An 18,212-nucleotide genomic window follows, 5' to 3' on the forward strand; every position below is an offset into this window, starting at 1 on the left:
AGTGATGAGTTAGCCTACAATAATCAGATTAAAGTTATCCAAATCACTGTGCGTTAGAGTGGATTACTGTTTTCTTTACTAATGTCATTTTATTTCCTGACCATCTTAGGGAGTGACCACCTTTTCCATGCAACAGGAACAGCTGATCATGGAGGGAGGAGAAAGATGCCCATTTTGTTGCAAGAAAAACAAGAATTATTTAGAGTTTCAATTGCTAAGTCTGATTATAAAATAACTTGCAATTAAGTATTGGCAAAGCTCAATATAATTTTCACAGGTGGTGTTGTTGTTAGCAGCCGCTGAAAGTAACTAAAAAAATAACTTGTAATCTAACTTAGTTACTTTTCAAATCAAGTAGTCAGTAATCTAACTGAATTACTTTTTCAAGGACTATTCCAATTAAAGTTACTTTTTCAAAGCAGATAATCCATTTTCTGTCACTTCCCAAAATATTTGTGATGTGAATGCTGATTTCTAGAGGCTAGTTTTTATTTTGACTTCTATTCTGAAAAAAACCAAAACAAAAAAACATTGTAAGACCACCAGAACTTTTAGAAAGCAACACTAGCTGCATCTCTACTACAAATGCGCAAAAATATTTGTTTGTATTCTGATAATATTGAAAGAACACAATTTTGCAGTTGCAGTATTTCAAATAAATAAGCAATGCATTTGAAACCATATGTGAATAAATTAGTTTACACAGTAAGTCATTAAAAACATTTACATGTTTTACAATTTCTATATGAGAGTTGTTTTAGCATTATACTCTACCTTGACCACAGTGATCAAGCCCTCATTAGTCGTGGGGTCAGTGGGGATTGAGAAGTGTCCTGTGGGGTCTCCAGCAATGATCCTGTACACTGTGCTCCAGGCCGGCGTATGTGGCTGGTCTTTATCTGTCACGGTCAGGTTAGCAACAATTACATTCACCCTGTTCTCATGAACTTCACCGAAGAACTGGAAACAAAGACAAACACAATGCATTTCATTGGAATGACAACAATGAAATCCTGCTTTGTAGTAAAAATATTGAAAGCAACTATTACTAGAAATTGCAGTGGAAAAGGCATCTTCTTCAAACAATCTTTCAGTTGAAGCTCTTCATAGTTTCTTAGAGAGATGAAAATATTGGAATTGACTATTCACACTGCGAATAAAAGCTCAGGGAGCTTAAGTGTTATTTTCCATTCTGTTACCAAATAATTACTTCTGTGTGTGTGTGTGCGTGTGTGTGTGGGTGTGTGTGTGTGTGTGTCTGTGTGTGTGTGTGTGTGTGTGTGTGTGCGTGTGTTTATGCATACTGCGTCTGTGGTGAATTCAGGAGGGTTGTCGTTGATGTCAATGATCCTGATGACCGTGGTGGCAGTGTTGGAAAGGCCGTAAGTGGGGTTTCCCTCCATGTCAGTGGCCTGGATGATCAGGGTGTACTGAGGGACTTTCTGGAACCAAACAGAAAACAAAGACAGTCAAAAATGTGAAGAGGTATTTGTTTGCATTTTTATAGAATTTCTAATGATGTTGATGCAGATATATTGCCACCCATATTTTGGTGGATTTTACAGAGAAGTTGTTTATGTTTATTTTGTATAAGTGTACAGGAATTGGTGTTTGAGAACCCCAGAGCGCAAATTCACTCAGTCAATTATTGCTCAATAGTACCATATGTCACCAGGCAGGTTTGGCTAATAATTCTTGATAATCAGGTGGTGTTCCAACTTATTAATTTTTATGAAAAATCACAAACTTTAATAATAACTGCTCTTCGCCTTTATTAATAGTTATTCAGAGCCAAATCAATATTGTTGCATAATAACCTGTTTTTGGTGACAAAGTGGAAATAGGCTGGGTTTTATTGGTAACAACTACATATGAAAAACAATTAAGAAATTAAAAAGGAGCCAGGACCAGGACTCAAACACAAGCCCAACATACCTCTCGATCCAGGCCTGCAGCTACAGTGATGATGTCACCAGTCCTGTTGTTTATGGTAAACATATTGTATGACGGGCTTTGGGGATTCTGTGAAAGTATCTTGTACCGCAACATTCCATTGGCCATTTTTGGGTCATCCTTATCCACTGCTGTCACTGTCATTACAAATGATCCTGCAGGAACATAGAAGTAGGTACACTGTAAAACATTTGAAGGTGGCTTAAATTGAAATGAAAGTCCAGCTGCTGCCTTGACAAGCCAATTTAGGTCGGCAAGAAAATTATATTGGTTTTAACTCAGAAATTGAAGGTCAGGAAGTTAACAAGAGACAAGTTGTGTAAACATTGTTTTTAAGGTAATTAATTTTGAATTGTGAGTTTCAACTTATTGCTGCAATTTAAACCAAATAAATATTTTACAATATGCAAGAAAAAAAACTGCCCCCACCTGGTTAAAGAGCACATACTTCTCTAATATTGAGTTAAAATAATGACTTATTTTACATTAGAGTAAATTAAATTGCATGAACAAGATAAACCTAAAAACCTAAAAATTCCAGTTTATTCAACTCTTGGAGGTTTGACAAAGTAACATAACTTTCTACTTTAAGTTTACCTTTCACAGAGTTATACGTTTAGGTAAAAAATCTAAAATGCACTAAATTTATTGGACATAAAGAGTAAAAAATATTAGACAACTAAATGCGGATCATATATTTTACAGTGTGTCATAGGTAAAAAAAAATAAATAAATCAACAGTGACAGACACTTCTGTACAGAACATATCAATAACATTCATGATGCAACAAACCAATTAAGTTTTTTGCAGAAAAAAAACTGAATCGGGTAATTTTTGAATGCAACCCCCTTTAGATGAGTTTTAAATCCAATTTCAATATCCTGAAAAAAGTGTTTTGTACTGTGTATTAATTCATATTAACTTATGTGCAATAAGTAGCACATAAATGGAGGTTTTTATTCTGGAAACCGTTAAAAACTAGACCCGTTTAGTATTTTACAAATATTGCTATAATAAATTTTACATTTGACATACTAATGGACGCCTGTGGAGTCTAAAGAGAACATTGGTTTGTTTATATTTTCTTTAAAAAAACTTCTTATCATGAAGTAAAGCTGATATAAACTAAAGCTGGGCTATCCACACTACACATTATTGGTAGTTGTGTGCTTTCCACCTGTAAAACAATATTTCTCAAAGGAGAGGAACTTAAAAGAGTTTTGAAATGGTTTTAAAACCTTTCATAGTTTTATGAACAGCACCAACAGCTTACTTCAGGTAATTTCTTTGGTTTTTCCTGCACTATTTTAAAACAACTGCATGCTCCAGGCCAAAGTTGCTCAAACACTGGTCATCAGTTTACCAGATGCAACTGATTGTCAGCTTTCCACACGCTGCTTAGAGGGTATGTCTATTTTTTCATGATGTGAATGTTACTTCTTGTCAGATACAGAAGCAAACAGAAACCTTCAAGCCCTGAATTCTTGTTCACAGTTGTTCAAGATGAATGATCTCTGCAAAGTTAAATAACCTGATTAAATCAACTGAGTTTACTTAAAATATTTTTACCAATTGACTATATTATTAAAATGGAATGTTTGAAATGAAGTTGCACAGAGTAGGGCTTCAAATAAATCCATCTGTAAAGTACCATGAGAAATCATCTGATGTAATTGCCATGATATAAAAGGAGAACAAAACAAAAAAAACCTCAATTCATTATTAAGATTGGTGTAATTTAGCCATGAAAGGCTTGATTACTGTATTTGAGTCTGGGTTTTTTGTATTTCTTTTAATATTTTAAAGCATTGAGCACCAAGCCATTTAGGACCATGCCATATTTCTATTTATTGTTGGGTTGATGCAAACATCCGTGCCTAAGGATGTTTGCATCCTGAGGCAGGAGAGTTGACTAACCTCACTGTAATTACAGTGTAAATATGATTGACTGATTAATTGATTGATTGATTGTTTGACTGTACCTGGTTTAGATCCCTCAGAAACAGAACCATTGAAGATGGTGTGTGTAAACTCTGGTCTGTTATCGTTCTGGTCGATGACGTTGATGACGATGTCAATGGGGTTCTCCACTTGGTTGCCATTCAGATCCACAGCATGGGCACGTAACTAAATAAAAAAAATAAAAAATTCACAAGGAGGATCATGCAAAATACTGGGAATTCCCCCAATCGCTGCATTCTTTTGTTTTGAAAGACAATCCTTCTTGAAAGATGATATACCTATAGTACATATTAATGCAGCTCCACAAGGCTATATGTGTGACAGGCTACCACTACCACTGTTCCCCTTTAATATATACGGACTGGTGCCACCAAAACTGTCTCTTCGTCAATGCAGGCTAAACTAAGGAGCTGGTGGAAGATTTCACAAGGCAGAGTCAGACCCATCTCACTGACACTGGTGGACATCCAGGGAGAGGACACTGCGTGAGTGGATTCTAATTGGTACCTGGGTGTTTACCTGAACAATGAACTAAACTGTATGCTATGTTTACATGCACAAAATTCCTTAATAAGATTTAAATGTATTTGGATTAAATATTGTTCAATTGTCTTATGTCACAAAGTTAGTGCAAGTGTCATTGTGAATGCTGTGGTGAGCACAGTGACAAAAGTTCTCACACCCTGTTCAGATGCTATTCCTAATTTTTCTTCATCTTTATGTGGCATGTACTGTTATATTAAAACATCAGGACAGACATCCCAAAACATATTGAATGTTTTGTGAGTGTTATTTTATATATTACCTTTTAAAAAGAAAGTGACAACTGCCTCAGGAAAGCTCGCCCCGCTCCTGACTTTCAGAAGAGATTGGAGAGCAATGAAATGAGAAGCTCATAGCTTCACAGTTGCACAGGCTGGCACACAGCTTTCACAGGTTCTTTTCCTGGAATGCTGTAATTGATTTATGCCAAGCATGCCTTCTGTCCTGATGCACAAAATAATTATCATCTGTTCATAAAACATTGTTTTTGTCCATGTTCTCCTTGGCAAACATCATGTTTGTTTTTGAAAACTACAATTTTCTCTTTGCACACCCTCACTTGAACTTGAGCAATGCTTTTGTCACTACAGAGGCATGGACTGTTGTATCAACAGTACCCAGTAGCTCTAGGTTTTAACATGTACGTTCAGGTAGAACCTGCTGCAGCGGCCAGACCTGGACATGTTGGCAGTCTATATGAATGTCCTAGACATATATGTTTATTTTTTGTAGAGGAATGGCTTAATTTGAGATCAGAATGGTTAAAACACCAACCTGCACAAAATTTCAATAGCACAAATCTCTTGCAAAATGTACTGTAACAATGTCCTAATCATATGTGTTTGATGTGATTTACCTGTGTATGATTTTTGCATTTTAACTGGGAATAAATGTGGGCATGTCCAAATGTCCTTCTCACCTGAAATAGTATTTTGAATTCAATCTCACAAGTAGATATTCCATCTGTATCTTTCATTCAAATTCCTAACATGAATGCCATGGCAAAACCAGGAACAAGTCTCCCCAGGAAGTTTTGAGTTATTTAAAGTATGTATTCTATATGATAAAAAAGATATGGCCATTAAAATGTTCTCAGCAAACAATCTTACCTCAGTGTTTCAAAAGAATTATCCCCAATCTTGATGAACTAGCTCGAGTATTTAACAAAGACTATTCATGTCCATTATTTTTGTGTAAACCCCAAACCTCTCTTGCTGGAGAGAAATACAGTAAAAAAAAATGTTCACATACATACCCCATGTCAGATATTTGAGTAAATGTGCACACATTTCAACTAAATACTGTACTGATTCATCTTCAGCATTTCATCTTTGGAAATCGGCATGTAACATTTTGGCAACACTACACCTTAGGAATGTATCTGACTATGAGGAGGGTGTCCGTTCTCCACTCTCTCTTCAGGTGACCCTACATATGTGGTTTTGCACTGCTCTGGCTCTGTCATTTCAAAATGTTTTTTCTACTGAACCAATTACTTTGTAGATTTTGATGCTTTATACAACTCTGTTTTTGGGCAGGATTTGTCTAATCTCTACCTCTGAGATATGACTCTGAATATACAACCTAAGAGAATCACTAAAACAACATTCAAGACAACTGTGAGAAAAATACTGGCCCCCATGATATATATAGCTGTTTAGCATAATATTTTCAAAGATGCTGAAACTATTAATTGATTGGCCTTGATCAGTCATTCCCTAACAAGGAATGTAGCATCAGCACAGGGCGCTCAAAGAGGCAAAACCTTCCTCATGAATAAACATGTAGGCCAATCTCAGCTCTGAGCACTGACAACTACATCCAGTCACATGAATATTCATCACATGGTTTAAATGCAAAATACCCTGCTGTGACTCCAGATTTCCAATCCCCAGTGTGCACATTCCAAAAGATAAGAAGGTTAGGCTCTGCTCCGCAAACTGTTGGATATTAAATATAGTGAGAAAAACAAAGTCCTTATTTAGAACACATTTAAGAGGCAATAAAGGAGTAGATGATGAGAGCAGAGCCGGTGTGTGTTTTGTGCAGATCAGGAGCAGATCCATCAACATGTATGGTGCTTCTGGATTGGCTGCATTGCATACACCAGCCAATATAATGCCAGATACCATTGTGCCAAGGTATTTCAGCTTTTCATACAGCATTAACTTTCTAGTAATTTAGATCTGCTCTTAGAAAAAAAAAATCCATGAATGGACAAGTTTTCTGTGAATGATTTAGAATTCTATTCTATGGAAAAGTCAATGAATAAGTGAATACACAAATACTAAACCATAAATAAACTGGGACTCCACCAGCCTGGTAAAAACCAGCCCTTTGTTCAGATGGTCTGACCTCAGATACTGAAAATTGTTTGCTTGCTGGAGGCATGAACTCTGTTCATATTTTCAAGCAATAAAACCTTCTTCTGGCTTCAACTTTAATTCCTCAGTATTTTACAATTTTTGTTTTTATTTTTTCAAATTAAAGCTGGTTTGTAAGCGTCTCTGTTGCTCTTAGTGTTTCACTGCCGGAGCAAATTTATTCCTGAGAGATACGTTTATAGTTTATGCATTTAAAGCTGGGCGAGCGGACCATTCACACAGCTGGCGCCTCTGTAAATTTCCTCGCACATTGCCTCTGCTTGATCTCAGCATAGATCGGATGCGCCTCCTTTCACTCAAACTGGACACAGGTTGACTTGTATGGATATTTACACCAACCCCCTGTGAAGAATTATGTTTCTTTAGAGAACTCTATGTCAAGATAAGAGTTTAAAACCCACTGCATTAGTTCTGGTTGCGCAGCTCAGTGTGAACCGTGCTTTGTCTACTTAGGTAGCCAGAGTTAATGCGCGCAGTGGTGCAAAGATCTGACAAACTTGTTCCTTAAAGTGGGGCAACCACAACAGTTTGTGTATTTAAAAACACAGAAACCTTACTCTACCCTAACTGACATGAAATGGAAGCGTTACTAAAGCCACATTAGCAGCATGTGGCTTTAGTAACTCTTCTGTTAAATCTCCCGTTTGTTGTGCATCTTTGTGGTCAGTGTAGCAGTTTTAACTCTTCATGCAGGGCTGTCCAAGGCTGTATGAGGGGCATGAAGGGCCCCTTTGAGTTAGGGGCCCTTCATACTGCTAAAATCATCAGCATCTCTAACAGCTTCTGTGTTAGATTTAGTGAAATCTGGGAGAGGGGGAGTAGTTTAATTGGCTAACCTAAAAAGCAATAAATTATAATTGCAGTTTACTAATTTGTATTATACAAACAGATCTCAAACTCAAAGATTAAACTCATAGTGCCTGAGTGTTGCTATGGTAATAAAAGAATCTGACTATGAATATTGTTCTTTGAACTTTTACAAAGTAAACGTGCCAGCTACTTAAAATCTTAAATTTAAACAAACATTTTTAAAACATTTCAATTTATGTATGGTGAAGCCATTAAATCGAATTTAGCAGCATTTGTGGACTTTGTTAAAATATTAGCATTTGTGGGGCCCCTGAAGCCCTGGGGGTCTGATGACTTAATGCCACTGACTTAATTTGGATTAAAAAATGCAAATAATTGATTTTCATTTTAATTGTATTTCATTTTTAAGACTTGTTGTGGGTTTAGATAGTAAAAATATAAAATATTTTTATATTTCCTCTCAACTTATGTTGTTATACAACAACATGGTGCACCACCGGTTCAATCACGTTAACGCCTTGACCACCGGGCTATGCAGGTTTTCTGGGGGAAACTCTGCACATACAGCAGCAGAAGAAGAGTGGTCTTCTTCTGCTGCTGTAGGTGTCCACTGTGCCACCTACTCATAGTGTAATACGACAAATATAGGGATGTTGTAAATGATTATTTTAGTAAGCTTTGCTCTCATGCAATGAGACTTACATGGAAGTTAGGGATGTGTTCTCTGTCCAGAGGTTTGGTGACGGACAGCTGGCCTGAAATTGGGTTGATGATGAAGATGCCAGTTGGAGGTTGGTCAGCACCAGGACCTGTCACACTGTAGCGCAGCATCCGGTTCTTATCCCGATCTGAACGAATCTACACAACAGGAAACAGGAAGGGGAGCAAAAATAAGACCAGCTGAGGTTTTAAAGGCTTTACGGTCTAAAATATAGTTTCTTAAGCTAAAATGAAACCATCCATGGCACCTTAAAAGTTGTTCACTGATTTAAATAAGTTAGTTTTCAAAAGGTATCTTGGATCCTAAGGTCTGTGGCAGTACAAAGTGGGAAGTCCATCAGATCCATGTGTGTATCAAGGACTAAAATCCAGGAACTGTCAAACAGTGACAAAGTAGCTGAAGCTCAGTGGATCTTCCATCCTTGTATGAAACACTGAACAATGAGCAGCTGGAGGTTGGCGGCAGGTCCAGCTGCTCTACTGCCAGATTGGTGATGCAGCTGGCAACTGATTGGTTAGCCTCATCGGTAAGCAGCAATAGCTTCAGTGCGGGACAAGAAGAACTAAAGATGAAAGAATCACATTCATCTCCTCTCATAATTTATTGCCATTTACCCCATCTGGGTCCCTTTGAATATTTTTGGAGTTTTTGATTTGCATTTTTGCAAAACTGCACTAATGTTATTAGTTTATTGAGGTTTTTTTTCTTTCATATCATCCATCCTCTTTAAACTACTACACGTGGCAATCTGTGTGTCTCCTCCATTTTATGTTTCATTGAATTTCAGTTTGTCCTCTTTAGAATTATTGTTTCATCCTAGTGTTACAACCTTTTTTAAAATTTCATGGAGTTTTTCCACAAGGTGAGTATTTTTACCATGTTGTAAATTACCAATTTAGATGTATGGGACACAAAACTGAAGTTAACTTTTTCATGACTTTGCACAATAAAGTTATTTGTAGTCTATATATGGAATGGGGTAAATCCACATTCGTTTTTCTTAACAATAGAGACTTCAGAAAATGTGTGAATATTTGCGAGGACTGATAGTACTGACATGAATTTTATGGACAATAACCATAAGGATTTATATGCTTTCATACCATTGCTCTAGTCATTGTTCTGCAGGCAGTTATCAATCATCTCAATACTAAAAACTTTAATTTAAAAGGACTTTTTCTTCCCTTTGTTTAGCTGCTGACAGTCCATGGACAGATTTTTGACCTAGTGGCTGGCAAAGCAGCCACTAGTCACTATGTAGATGACTATACATAGGTCAAAAAGACACAAAAAGCTTGTAAGCGTTACTGAGTGTGTATAGAGGAAAACTATTTTTTCCTCTATATTTATATTTATTCTTATACTTCATTACAATCTTAATGTTTCTTGCTTTGTTTAAAGTATTTTGTATTTAAGTTTCTGGTGCGCACAGAAAACAGTAGAAAATTAGAAAATTTCAAATTGTAACAATTTTTCCAGGCAATCAAATTGCAATATTAACAGTTGTTAGCCATCTTTTGGTGCCGACTATTGGACTAAATGATTAAATGTTAAAGAAACAAATCATACTGGCAGTTTAACAGACAGAGGTCTGAGTAGTGTGAGGAAGAGCCAGGAACAGCCACACAAAGTTCTGCTGCTCATCCTTCTATCATCCTGCTGCTCATCCTTCTATAAATGTATTTTCTTTCTGAATGTGGCAACATCCATCCATTTTCTAACACCCTTGTCCCTCGTGTGGTCGGGTGGGTGCTGGTGCCTATCTCCAGCTAACATTCCGGGCAAGAGGCGGGGTCACCCTGGACATGTTGCCGATCCGCAGAATGTGTGGCACCACTTAGGTGAAAATAAACAGGCTATTAGACAGTACATGATTTATTGCCAAGAGGTATTGTTGCAACATAGAAAAATCAATTTAACAAAAACGCAATTAAAAAAAAAACGTTATATGTCTTGGTGTGTGTTTCATACATGTGCATGTGCCTGTGGGCGCGTGTGTGTGTCTTACCCTGACTAGATCCTCTGGGAATTGCCCTCTTGAGTTCTCAGGAACGTTGATAGGTGGAATGACCCAGTCCCTCTTTACCCGCCTGATGGTGCCATCTCCACCAACAACCAGGCTATGCCATGGAAACAGGACCTCTGGAACTGGTGATATAGTCAGTGCTGTATCACCAGGCTTTACCTGCAGACAGTCAGCAAGGAAGAGTACACCCTTAGCATCACGAGTGTGCACATGAACACCAAGTGCAGACTCAGAGAAATATGCTGACTCAGCTTATTTTTGACCTCATTTACAAGGCCTGGATTACCGATCTTATTACAGTCTTAATAAATGAGCAAATGATCATGTTCCACTGCAGCTGGCAGCTCTCTGTGAACAGCCTGTGACTATAATGAGACCTGAATTTACAAATCAAAATATGTTGACTCAGTTAAATCTAGTTAAGGAGATACAAACATAGAAGGAGATAGAAACACAGAAAGAGAGAAATATATTGGGGTTTATTATAAGAGTAACATTACATTGTTACATTGAAATGGGCTATGAAAATAAAGCATCACTTTATAATAAAATTGTATTTACTGTTGGCCTATTCTCTGTCCTGCTGAGTTTGTGTTGAAGGAGAAAAAAAAGAGGGGAGGACTACATACTCACCGTTCGTACCGAGACGCTGAAAGCATTGCTTATCCCAAAACAGTGATAATTAGGACCACTTTAGATTGTGGCGCAACAGGAATAAGGTGTTATGAGGCATACAAAAACATCAACTCTGCTGCCTTAAATACTATCATTAAAATGGTTCAAATCAGATGTAAACAATGTGTTGATCCATTTGTTGCTGCCTCCAAATATGTCTCTAACAGGCTTTCTGTGTGATCTGATGTTCTGTCTGCCATGAATACAGGTCTGATGTCATTCAAAAGGCCCTAAAGCCTTCTGGCCTGGGACAGATAGATTTGCAAAAGTCTGGGTGTCTAAGCATAATTTGCCTTTGTTTATCCCAAAAGACCTCCCACTGACATGAGTTTAATGACCTCAAGCAGCTATCATCATGAAAACAAGGAAAATCCCTCTGTAAATAGTTCCACCAACTCTATCATCTAATTTAGAATGACAGATAAAAAGCAATCTTGGATACTTTAAAGATAGGATTGTATTTTTCAGCACCTAGGACAGCACCACCCTTAATTCCATCAGAGTATGTTGTTTCATTTCTGGGCTATATCAGAGATATATTTTAGTCTTTCGTTTTCAAAATAGCACTCTTGACTTGCAGCAAGAAGGTCTTGGGTTCGACTCCCAACCCAGGGTCTTTCTGCATGGAATTTGCATGGTTTTCCTGTGCATGTGTGGGTTCTCTTCTGGTACTCCAGCTTCCTCCCACAGTCCAATAACATGACTGTTAGTTTGTGTTGCAGGAGAAGAAATGCTGCTATTCTACTCCAAAGTGGAGCATCAATCTGAGAGCAGTTTGAGTAGGAGCGCATAAAAACCTTTCAGGTTAATTAGTCTTCCTTAATTCTCCTTATCTGTGAGTGCATACAAGGCTGTTTGACCTGTCTGTGATTGACTGGTGACCTGTTCAGGTTAAATTCTACCTTTAACCTATTGAACACTGGCGATGGTCACCAGATTTTCTTACATTAATGTTTGCTCAGAGTCTCTCTACAGGCTGCTTGGTGGATTTCTCAAAATGCATTTTAATATATACTGTAATCTATGTGTCAGGTAGTAGTTACCAAAGTTTGGGAGTTCCAAACCTTCTGGAGCTTCAACTTTTGGTAAATGTAGGTAAATTACCTCTGGTAACTTTATACTTATTTGATTCACCAGAGTTTTCGGAAATTTAAAAAATTGTAGCATTTTTAAATTATTAAAATACCTCTGCATTTTATTCTTGCTTCCAGTACTCTATTTAATTTTTTTGTAGCTTTAGTTTTTGTATTTCATTTAGCAAGATTTCGTCTTGAGATGTAGCGTAAGCAGCTTCTGAAGCATTTATGGGCAATTCCATTTTGAGTTCAGTTGCTTTTGGGGTTTTCTCCTCATACGATTAATTATTTTACTGCGCATTGCAACATTTGTTGCTTCCCATAGGTTGCTCGGAGAGGTTGCTCAGTTCATAAAAATATCCACTCTCTCAAAGAATTTGGCAAATTCTTTACCTCTCAGTCATGTTGTGTTAAATCTCAAGTATAACAGGTGGAGCGACTGCCCTGCGTGATCACTGAAGGCTTCCACTGGATCTGAAGCCAACCTTTTTTTCCTGTCTGTAAGCTTTAGAGCTGACAATCATCATTTGGCAAATAGTTATTAATTTCAGTTCCTGCTCCTCACAGTTGCATCGGACGGAGTCTGAAACATGATCCAGATATCTGCTGACATCTTCTTCCTCTGTGCTGAGTCTCACCAATTGACACAAGCTATGCAAGTGTGGTTTAAAACTTTATGGTAGTCAGTCATCTCTGGGCTGTGTTTAGAGGAACAGTCAATTGCTGCCTTTTCTGAATGCAAACAGAGGGTCTTATTATCACTGGTGTACATGAAACTAACAGATGGCAGCTTGACTGGCTTTCTCTCAGCAGTTAACACTTAGCCAGTCACAGACCCCCGCTGGGGTGGGAAAGATTTGATTTGATGTGTGGTTGTGGATGTCGACGCATATAGATGGAAAATGCACTTGTTTCACATGATGACATTCTCTGACTGTGACTGAGGTAAGCACAGAAACTGACAGCTTGTTTTTTTAAAAGGACTTTAAAATTTAACAAAAACTTATACAAAATATTAGTGACTCCTTGAATTAGATGTTAAATGCCTAGTTCACTACATAATATCTGTAATCTGGATGATGAATACAGATTAATATATGGAATCTGTTTTGAAACTCAGTAAAGAAACCAAAACCTCAAAACAAACTCAAAATGTAAAAAAATAAAAACAGAATAAGATTTTTACTGTTTGACAGTAAATCAGACTCTCAATTTAAATTCAACTGAAAAAGCTGAATATTATCAAAACCTTTAGAACAAGTAGTTCCCACCTCCAGTTCTGCATGGGGGCAGCTGGAAGGAAACTTTGGAACATGCTGCTATTCTACTCCAAAGCATCAATCTGAGAGCAGTTTGAGTGGGAACGCACAAAAACCTTTAAGACCCTGTTAACCCCCTTTGTGTGTGTGTACATGAAGTATGTGTGCAACACATTCACACAACACAACACATTGTTAGTGGTACTGGAGTTACTCAACTGTGCAGAGAATACTGGGTTTGAAACCTTTAAACCTTTTTTTATGTTGTGTGTTCTGTACTTGGAAATCATAGGTCTGAATAGTTTGCACCAAGTTTTAGAGTAGAGGGGAGCTGTGTGGAAGACATCTGCTGTGTTTGGTTGCATACCCCTGGCGTTTGGCTCTGCCGTACAGCAGTTACAGGCCTGCGCAGCCTGCATTCCTCAGCAAACAGGTGGAGCGATTGCCCTGCGTGATCACTGAAGGCTTCCACTGGATGTGAAGCCAACCTTCTTTTCCTGTCTATAAGCTTTAGAGCTGATAATCATCATTTGGCAAATAGTTATTAATTGTACTGCCAAGTTATGAACACCTTGTTGGTCCCAGGCTGGTATCAGTATTGGCAGCTTGTAAAATAGGGATGTCATAGTGGTGAATTACATTGGTAAAACCCTTGGGAAGTGTGTGTTGTTGTCATACCTGTTCTGGTGCAGTGTTGATCTCAAGATGAACTCTGGTGTGCCACATTCTGTTGGACTGAATGTCTTGAGCATAGATCATGACTTCAACCTTTTCCTCCACTCCCAAGCTCAGTGGTTGTATGGTGTAGACCACACCTTCCTGACTCACAGTGAAGGAAGAGGTATTTGCAGCCTTCAGTTGGACATTTCCCTTATCGCAGTTCCTGAATGTCACTGTGTAAAAGGAGAAACTATTATTCAGATGAATAAATAGGTTGTACTTTTTATATAAATATGATGATGATTTCATGTAAGTCTCTCATCAATCTGACATTGATGCTTCACACAGGTAATTCTTCATACAACATAACAGTGTTTTGCATCATTTAGATGTCTGAAAAATCACTCTGCTCTGGAAAATAAGAGTGTATTTCATTGTTTTTTTCGAACAAAGTGTTTTGCTTCTCTGTATTTATCTACTTACAAAACACAAAACTAGAAAGAAAATTTTGACATTAGAAAAGGGCAACATATTCATTTCACAACCATCACCCACTTAAAAACATAAAGATTTTGTTGACACTCAACTTCAGGATAACGGGGGACTTCGTGTCATCCTGAGCATGGTACCAAGTGAGTGCATCCAGCTTTTCACAGATTAATTGGATATCATAGATGGACAAAATAAAAACTTTTGTGATCTCAAGGCAAATTCGTATCTTCAGACTATAAAAATTGTATTGTTTATCCACAGAACCTTTCTGGAAAGAAGCCAGAAAGGTTCTCTGAATGCAGCTATTTTGTGAAAGAAACTTAAGTTCTTGATGTTTGCTTTAACATAGAAGACCTGAAACACACTTGGACCTGGAGTAGTGTGTAGTTGGCATAATTACTTCAACAGTAAGTTTGTATTCTATTGCTGAGAAATTTATGTTAGCATTTCAGCTAACTGAGAATGAGGACGCTACAAAATGATTCTGATTTGACCCTTCCTTACATAGTGGTGTTTCCTTCAGGGATCTGCCTTTGTTACATAACAGGCAAGGTGTCTAGCTTAAAAATGCATATTTTGTAATCAGGGAAGACATTCTAAGGTTATCCACTAAAGTCCCTCACGTAGGTTAGTAAATGCTTAGCACCAATTCTGTTTTTTACTAAAAGTACAAAATGTTGCTTCAAAAAAACTCCTGCAAACTTGATTTTATTTTACAAGACTATTAGCTGTAGTGAAGCTACAGCTAAACAACCTCCCTTCAACTGAAGAGTCTCTAACAGATGTTCATACATTATCCATGTTCTCACACACTTACACTGCTTCACCATGTTAGAAAGCTGTCTGGTTTAACAACCCCTCCACCCAAGACATACAGGGAAGTGGAGCAGAACTAAATGTGTGGAGCTTTTAGATGTTGCTGGGCAGCAGCAGTTTGAGTCCCAGGGTTAGCCCCCCCAAACACAGAAGCTTTGGGATCACAAGCTTCATTCCATGTGTGACTGGTGGACTTCTGCGGACACCAAGTCTGGGTTTGGAGGCGGTCTCTGTTTATTTAATCTGTCAATCGGGAGATGTTAGTATTGGGACATAGCATGTGCTATGGAACACAAGGACAGTCAAGTATAAGCAGACAAATACATTAAAGAAAACATTTTCATGAAAATATACAACTAACAGCAGGCAAAGCAGGTGACTTGTTTTGCTCAAGGACACAGTGGTAAAGTGACTGACACATATGGAATTGAAGTTTGAAAAACAACCCACTGGTTACAGGACAAATCCCTACTTCCTCAATTCCCCAAAATAGCCATGAGATCAATGAAGAACAGCTTAGTTTTATTAGAAATATTTGGTTTTAATAAGAATATTTGACTAATGATTGGTTAGGTTATATTTTATCACATAACCTAACCCCAAACGTACACTAACAGATTTTTCGCATTTATTGTTCTACATTGATTCTAATGTGTGTCATTTCCACCTACTTCAATGGACCCAGCTCCAGTCTGACCTTCTGACTACCTGTCCCTACAGATTGCTTTTCACACCTGTACATTCCCTCTCTTTGGTCATTGCATTATATGTGCCATGAAGACTTGCAGTACTTGTATCATCAGGGAGGGAGACGGGACATCGGAGGCATTTTTTTTATGGGCTTCGAAGAACAGCCCATAAAACAGGGGACACATAAATGACCTCTGACCGTGCGAATCCTCCCCACAGCATAGTCTTGAGAACACTGAAGACAAGTATAGAAACATCCAGCAATAAAGCTGACTTCTTCTTTATAATATTCAACATTTAGGATTCTTAGGGTATTTGCAAATTTCATCAAGTCAAATTTAAGATCTTTTTAGGTCTTTTTGATGTCATTTGGAGTGGCATTCAAAGGTCTTGAAAAAGACCTCTGAATAGGTCTTTCAAGACCTATATTTATAGGTTTTTTAAGAAGACATACCTATAAATATAGGTGATGGTTGGGGAATTTCATAGTATTGCATATATATTAAAGAATATGTCTTGTAGGATTCCATTTTAGTTGGATTTATTTGTACAAACAGACCTTGCAAAATTTTGGAGACTTATTATCCAAATCAAAGCAACCTCTGTACCCTACGACAGCTTTGGATGAAAAAAAAAATGTTGAGTAATTTTTGTTCATGCCTAAAAATGTTCAACTTAAAAATACAAAAAATATCCAACAGGTTTTACTTTGTGGATTCACAATTTTATCACAGTTTGTTTTCAATATTTTAGTGAGTAATTGAGCCATTCTTCATTCACAGCAGTGAATCTCATCCTTGTGATGAGAAGAAACCCCACAGTTTGTACAAGGATGCTTGACTGTTCTAACAAACCAGGAGAGTCGCTCTCTCCTTTCTGTAATAATCAGGATGATTAGTCAGCTTGGTTTGTACCACTGATTGAATTTCTTGTTGAATTTGAATTTTAATTCTGAGGAATCCTCAAGAAACAATTATCTAATCTACCAGCTACAGCTTTCATTCTGGTTATTAGAATGACTGCTGATGTTATTAGTTTAAATTAGTTTAAATTAATCTATTCTTCTGACTATATGAATTACTGTAATACCAGAGAAAACTGAACCAGTTAAGAAAACACCATATAGTTCAAAGTGAACTAAATGTGGTATGGTGTCCGACTGTTAACATGAACACTACACTGTCTTTCTGCAGCGTGCCGTTTCTGTTTCTTCTTTTCTGGTGTCTGTGCATAAACGTTAACTACCAGAAAAATTTGCTGACTAGCTTGGTGACATACTTCAGCTTTGAAAATGAGATATAAATCTATCTTAATGCAATTTCCAGTCTCCCCTTCAAGCAGTCACCCTGGAAGATCTTGCAGGGGAGTCTACAGTGAAGTGGCTGGAGACCAGTCTTGTCTAGATTTATGCAGTTTTAGGCACACAATCAAGGTGTGCAGCATAGCGATTTGACAACTGCTGATGGTCTTGGTGGTCTTACACAGCTAAATGTAAGCTTGGTGGTCTTACACAGCTTTGCTATGCTGAATTATATAATAATAGAGTGCTAGGACAGAACCACAAAACAATCCCTGCAGGCAATAAACTGCAAAGGACCTGGGTCAACAGAATGTTTTCACTAACTCATTTTCAGAGAGTGACAGCAGCAGAAAATGTTTTGCATGCATATAGCAGCCAGCCAAACAAAGATGAACACTTTTTATACTCTAAAGACTTGAATTATATCAGATATTTTAACCAGGGCTGCACCCTGATTGCAGTTTTATGGCAAATCACAATCTTTAAGAAGCCTGCTCTCTCGATTTCAATTTTGGCCGATTCCATTTTTTTTTCTGAAAAGTTGCTAAATACAGTGACAAAGTTGCTGAGTTGGCGGCAGTGGGGGGTGACTAACCACATTACATGCAGTCATGACCTGGGTCTGTCAGTGAGTGTTATTTCTAAGCAAAGCAAAATGTGGGTGATTTTCAGACTTTTGTGGAGGAAGATAACATCAGTCACTCACTTATCTCCATGAATCAAAGTTGATTTATTGGTGCAACCCAAATTTCCACACTTAGGACTGATTCTTCCTTGGATTTCAAAATGCAGTTTGCTCCCCAATATTCTCTGGACAAAACTCTGAGCAGCTGGATTTGTACTG

The 18,212-nt window shown here is 37.6% G+C and overlaps 1 protein-coding gene across 2 annotated transcripts in view; it reads right to left on the reverse strand.

Annotated features, from left to right (window-relative positions):
- The window catches only part of LOC129379667 (cadherin-2-like), a 64,797-nt gene that overhangs the window by 25,611 nt on the left and 20,974 nt on the right, over positions 1-18,212 (reverse strand). For both annotated transcript variants that reach the window (XM_055060457.1, XM_055060458.1), the window contains exons 3-9: positions 14,089-14,303; positions 10,383-10,559; positions 8,356-8,511; positions 3,937-4,081; positions 1,936-2,108; positions 1,305-1,442; positions 775-960 (exon numbers count right to left, since the gene is read on the reverse strand). In XM_055060457.1, coding sequence (XP_054916432.1) covers positions 775-960; positions 1,305-1,442; positions 1,936-2,108; positions 3,937-4,081; positions 8,356-8,511; positions 10,383-10,559; positions 14,089-14,303 — 1,190 coding nt within the window. The remainder of the gene's footprint in view (positions 1-774; positions 961-1,304; positions 1,443-1,935; positions 2,109-3,936; positions 4,082-8,355; positions 8,512-10,382; positions 10,560-14,088; positions 14,304-18,212) is intronic.

Source organism: Poeciliopsis prolifica, unplaced genomic scaffold, assembly GCF_027474105.1.
Source record: "Poeciliopsis prolifica strain line A6 unplaced genomic scaffold, Auburn_PproV2 SCAFFOLD060, whole genome shotgun sequence".
Lineage (NCBI taxonomy): Eukaryota > Metazoa > Chordata > Actinopteri > Cyprinodontiformes > Poeciliidae > Poeciliopsis > Poeciliopsis prolifica.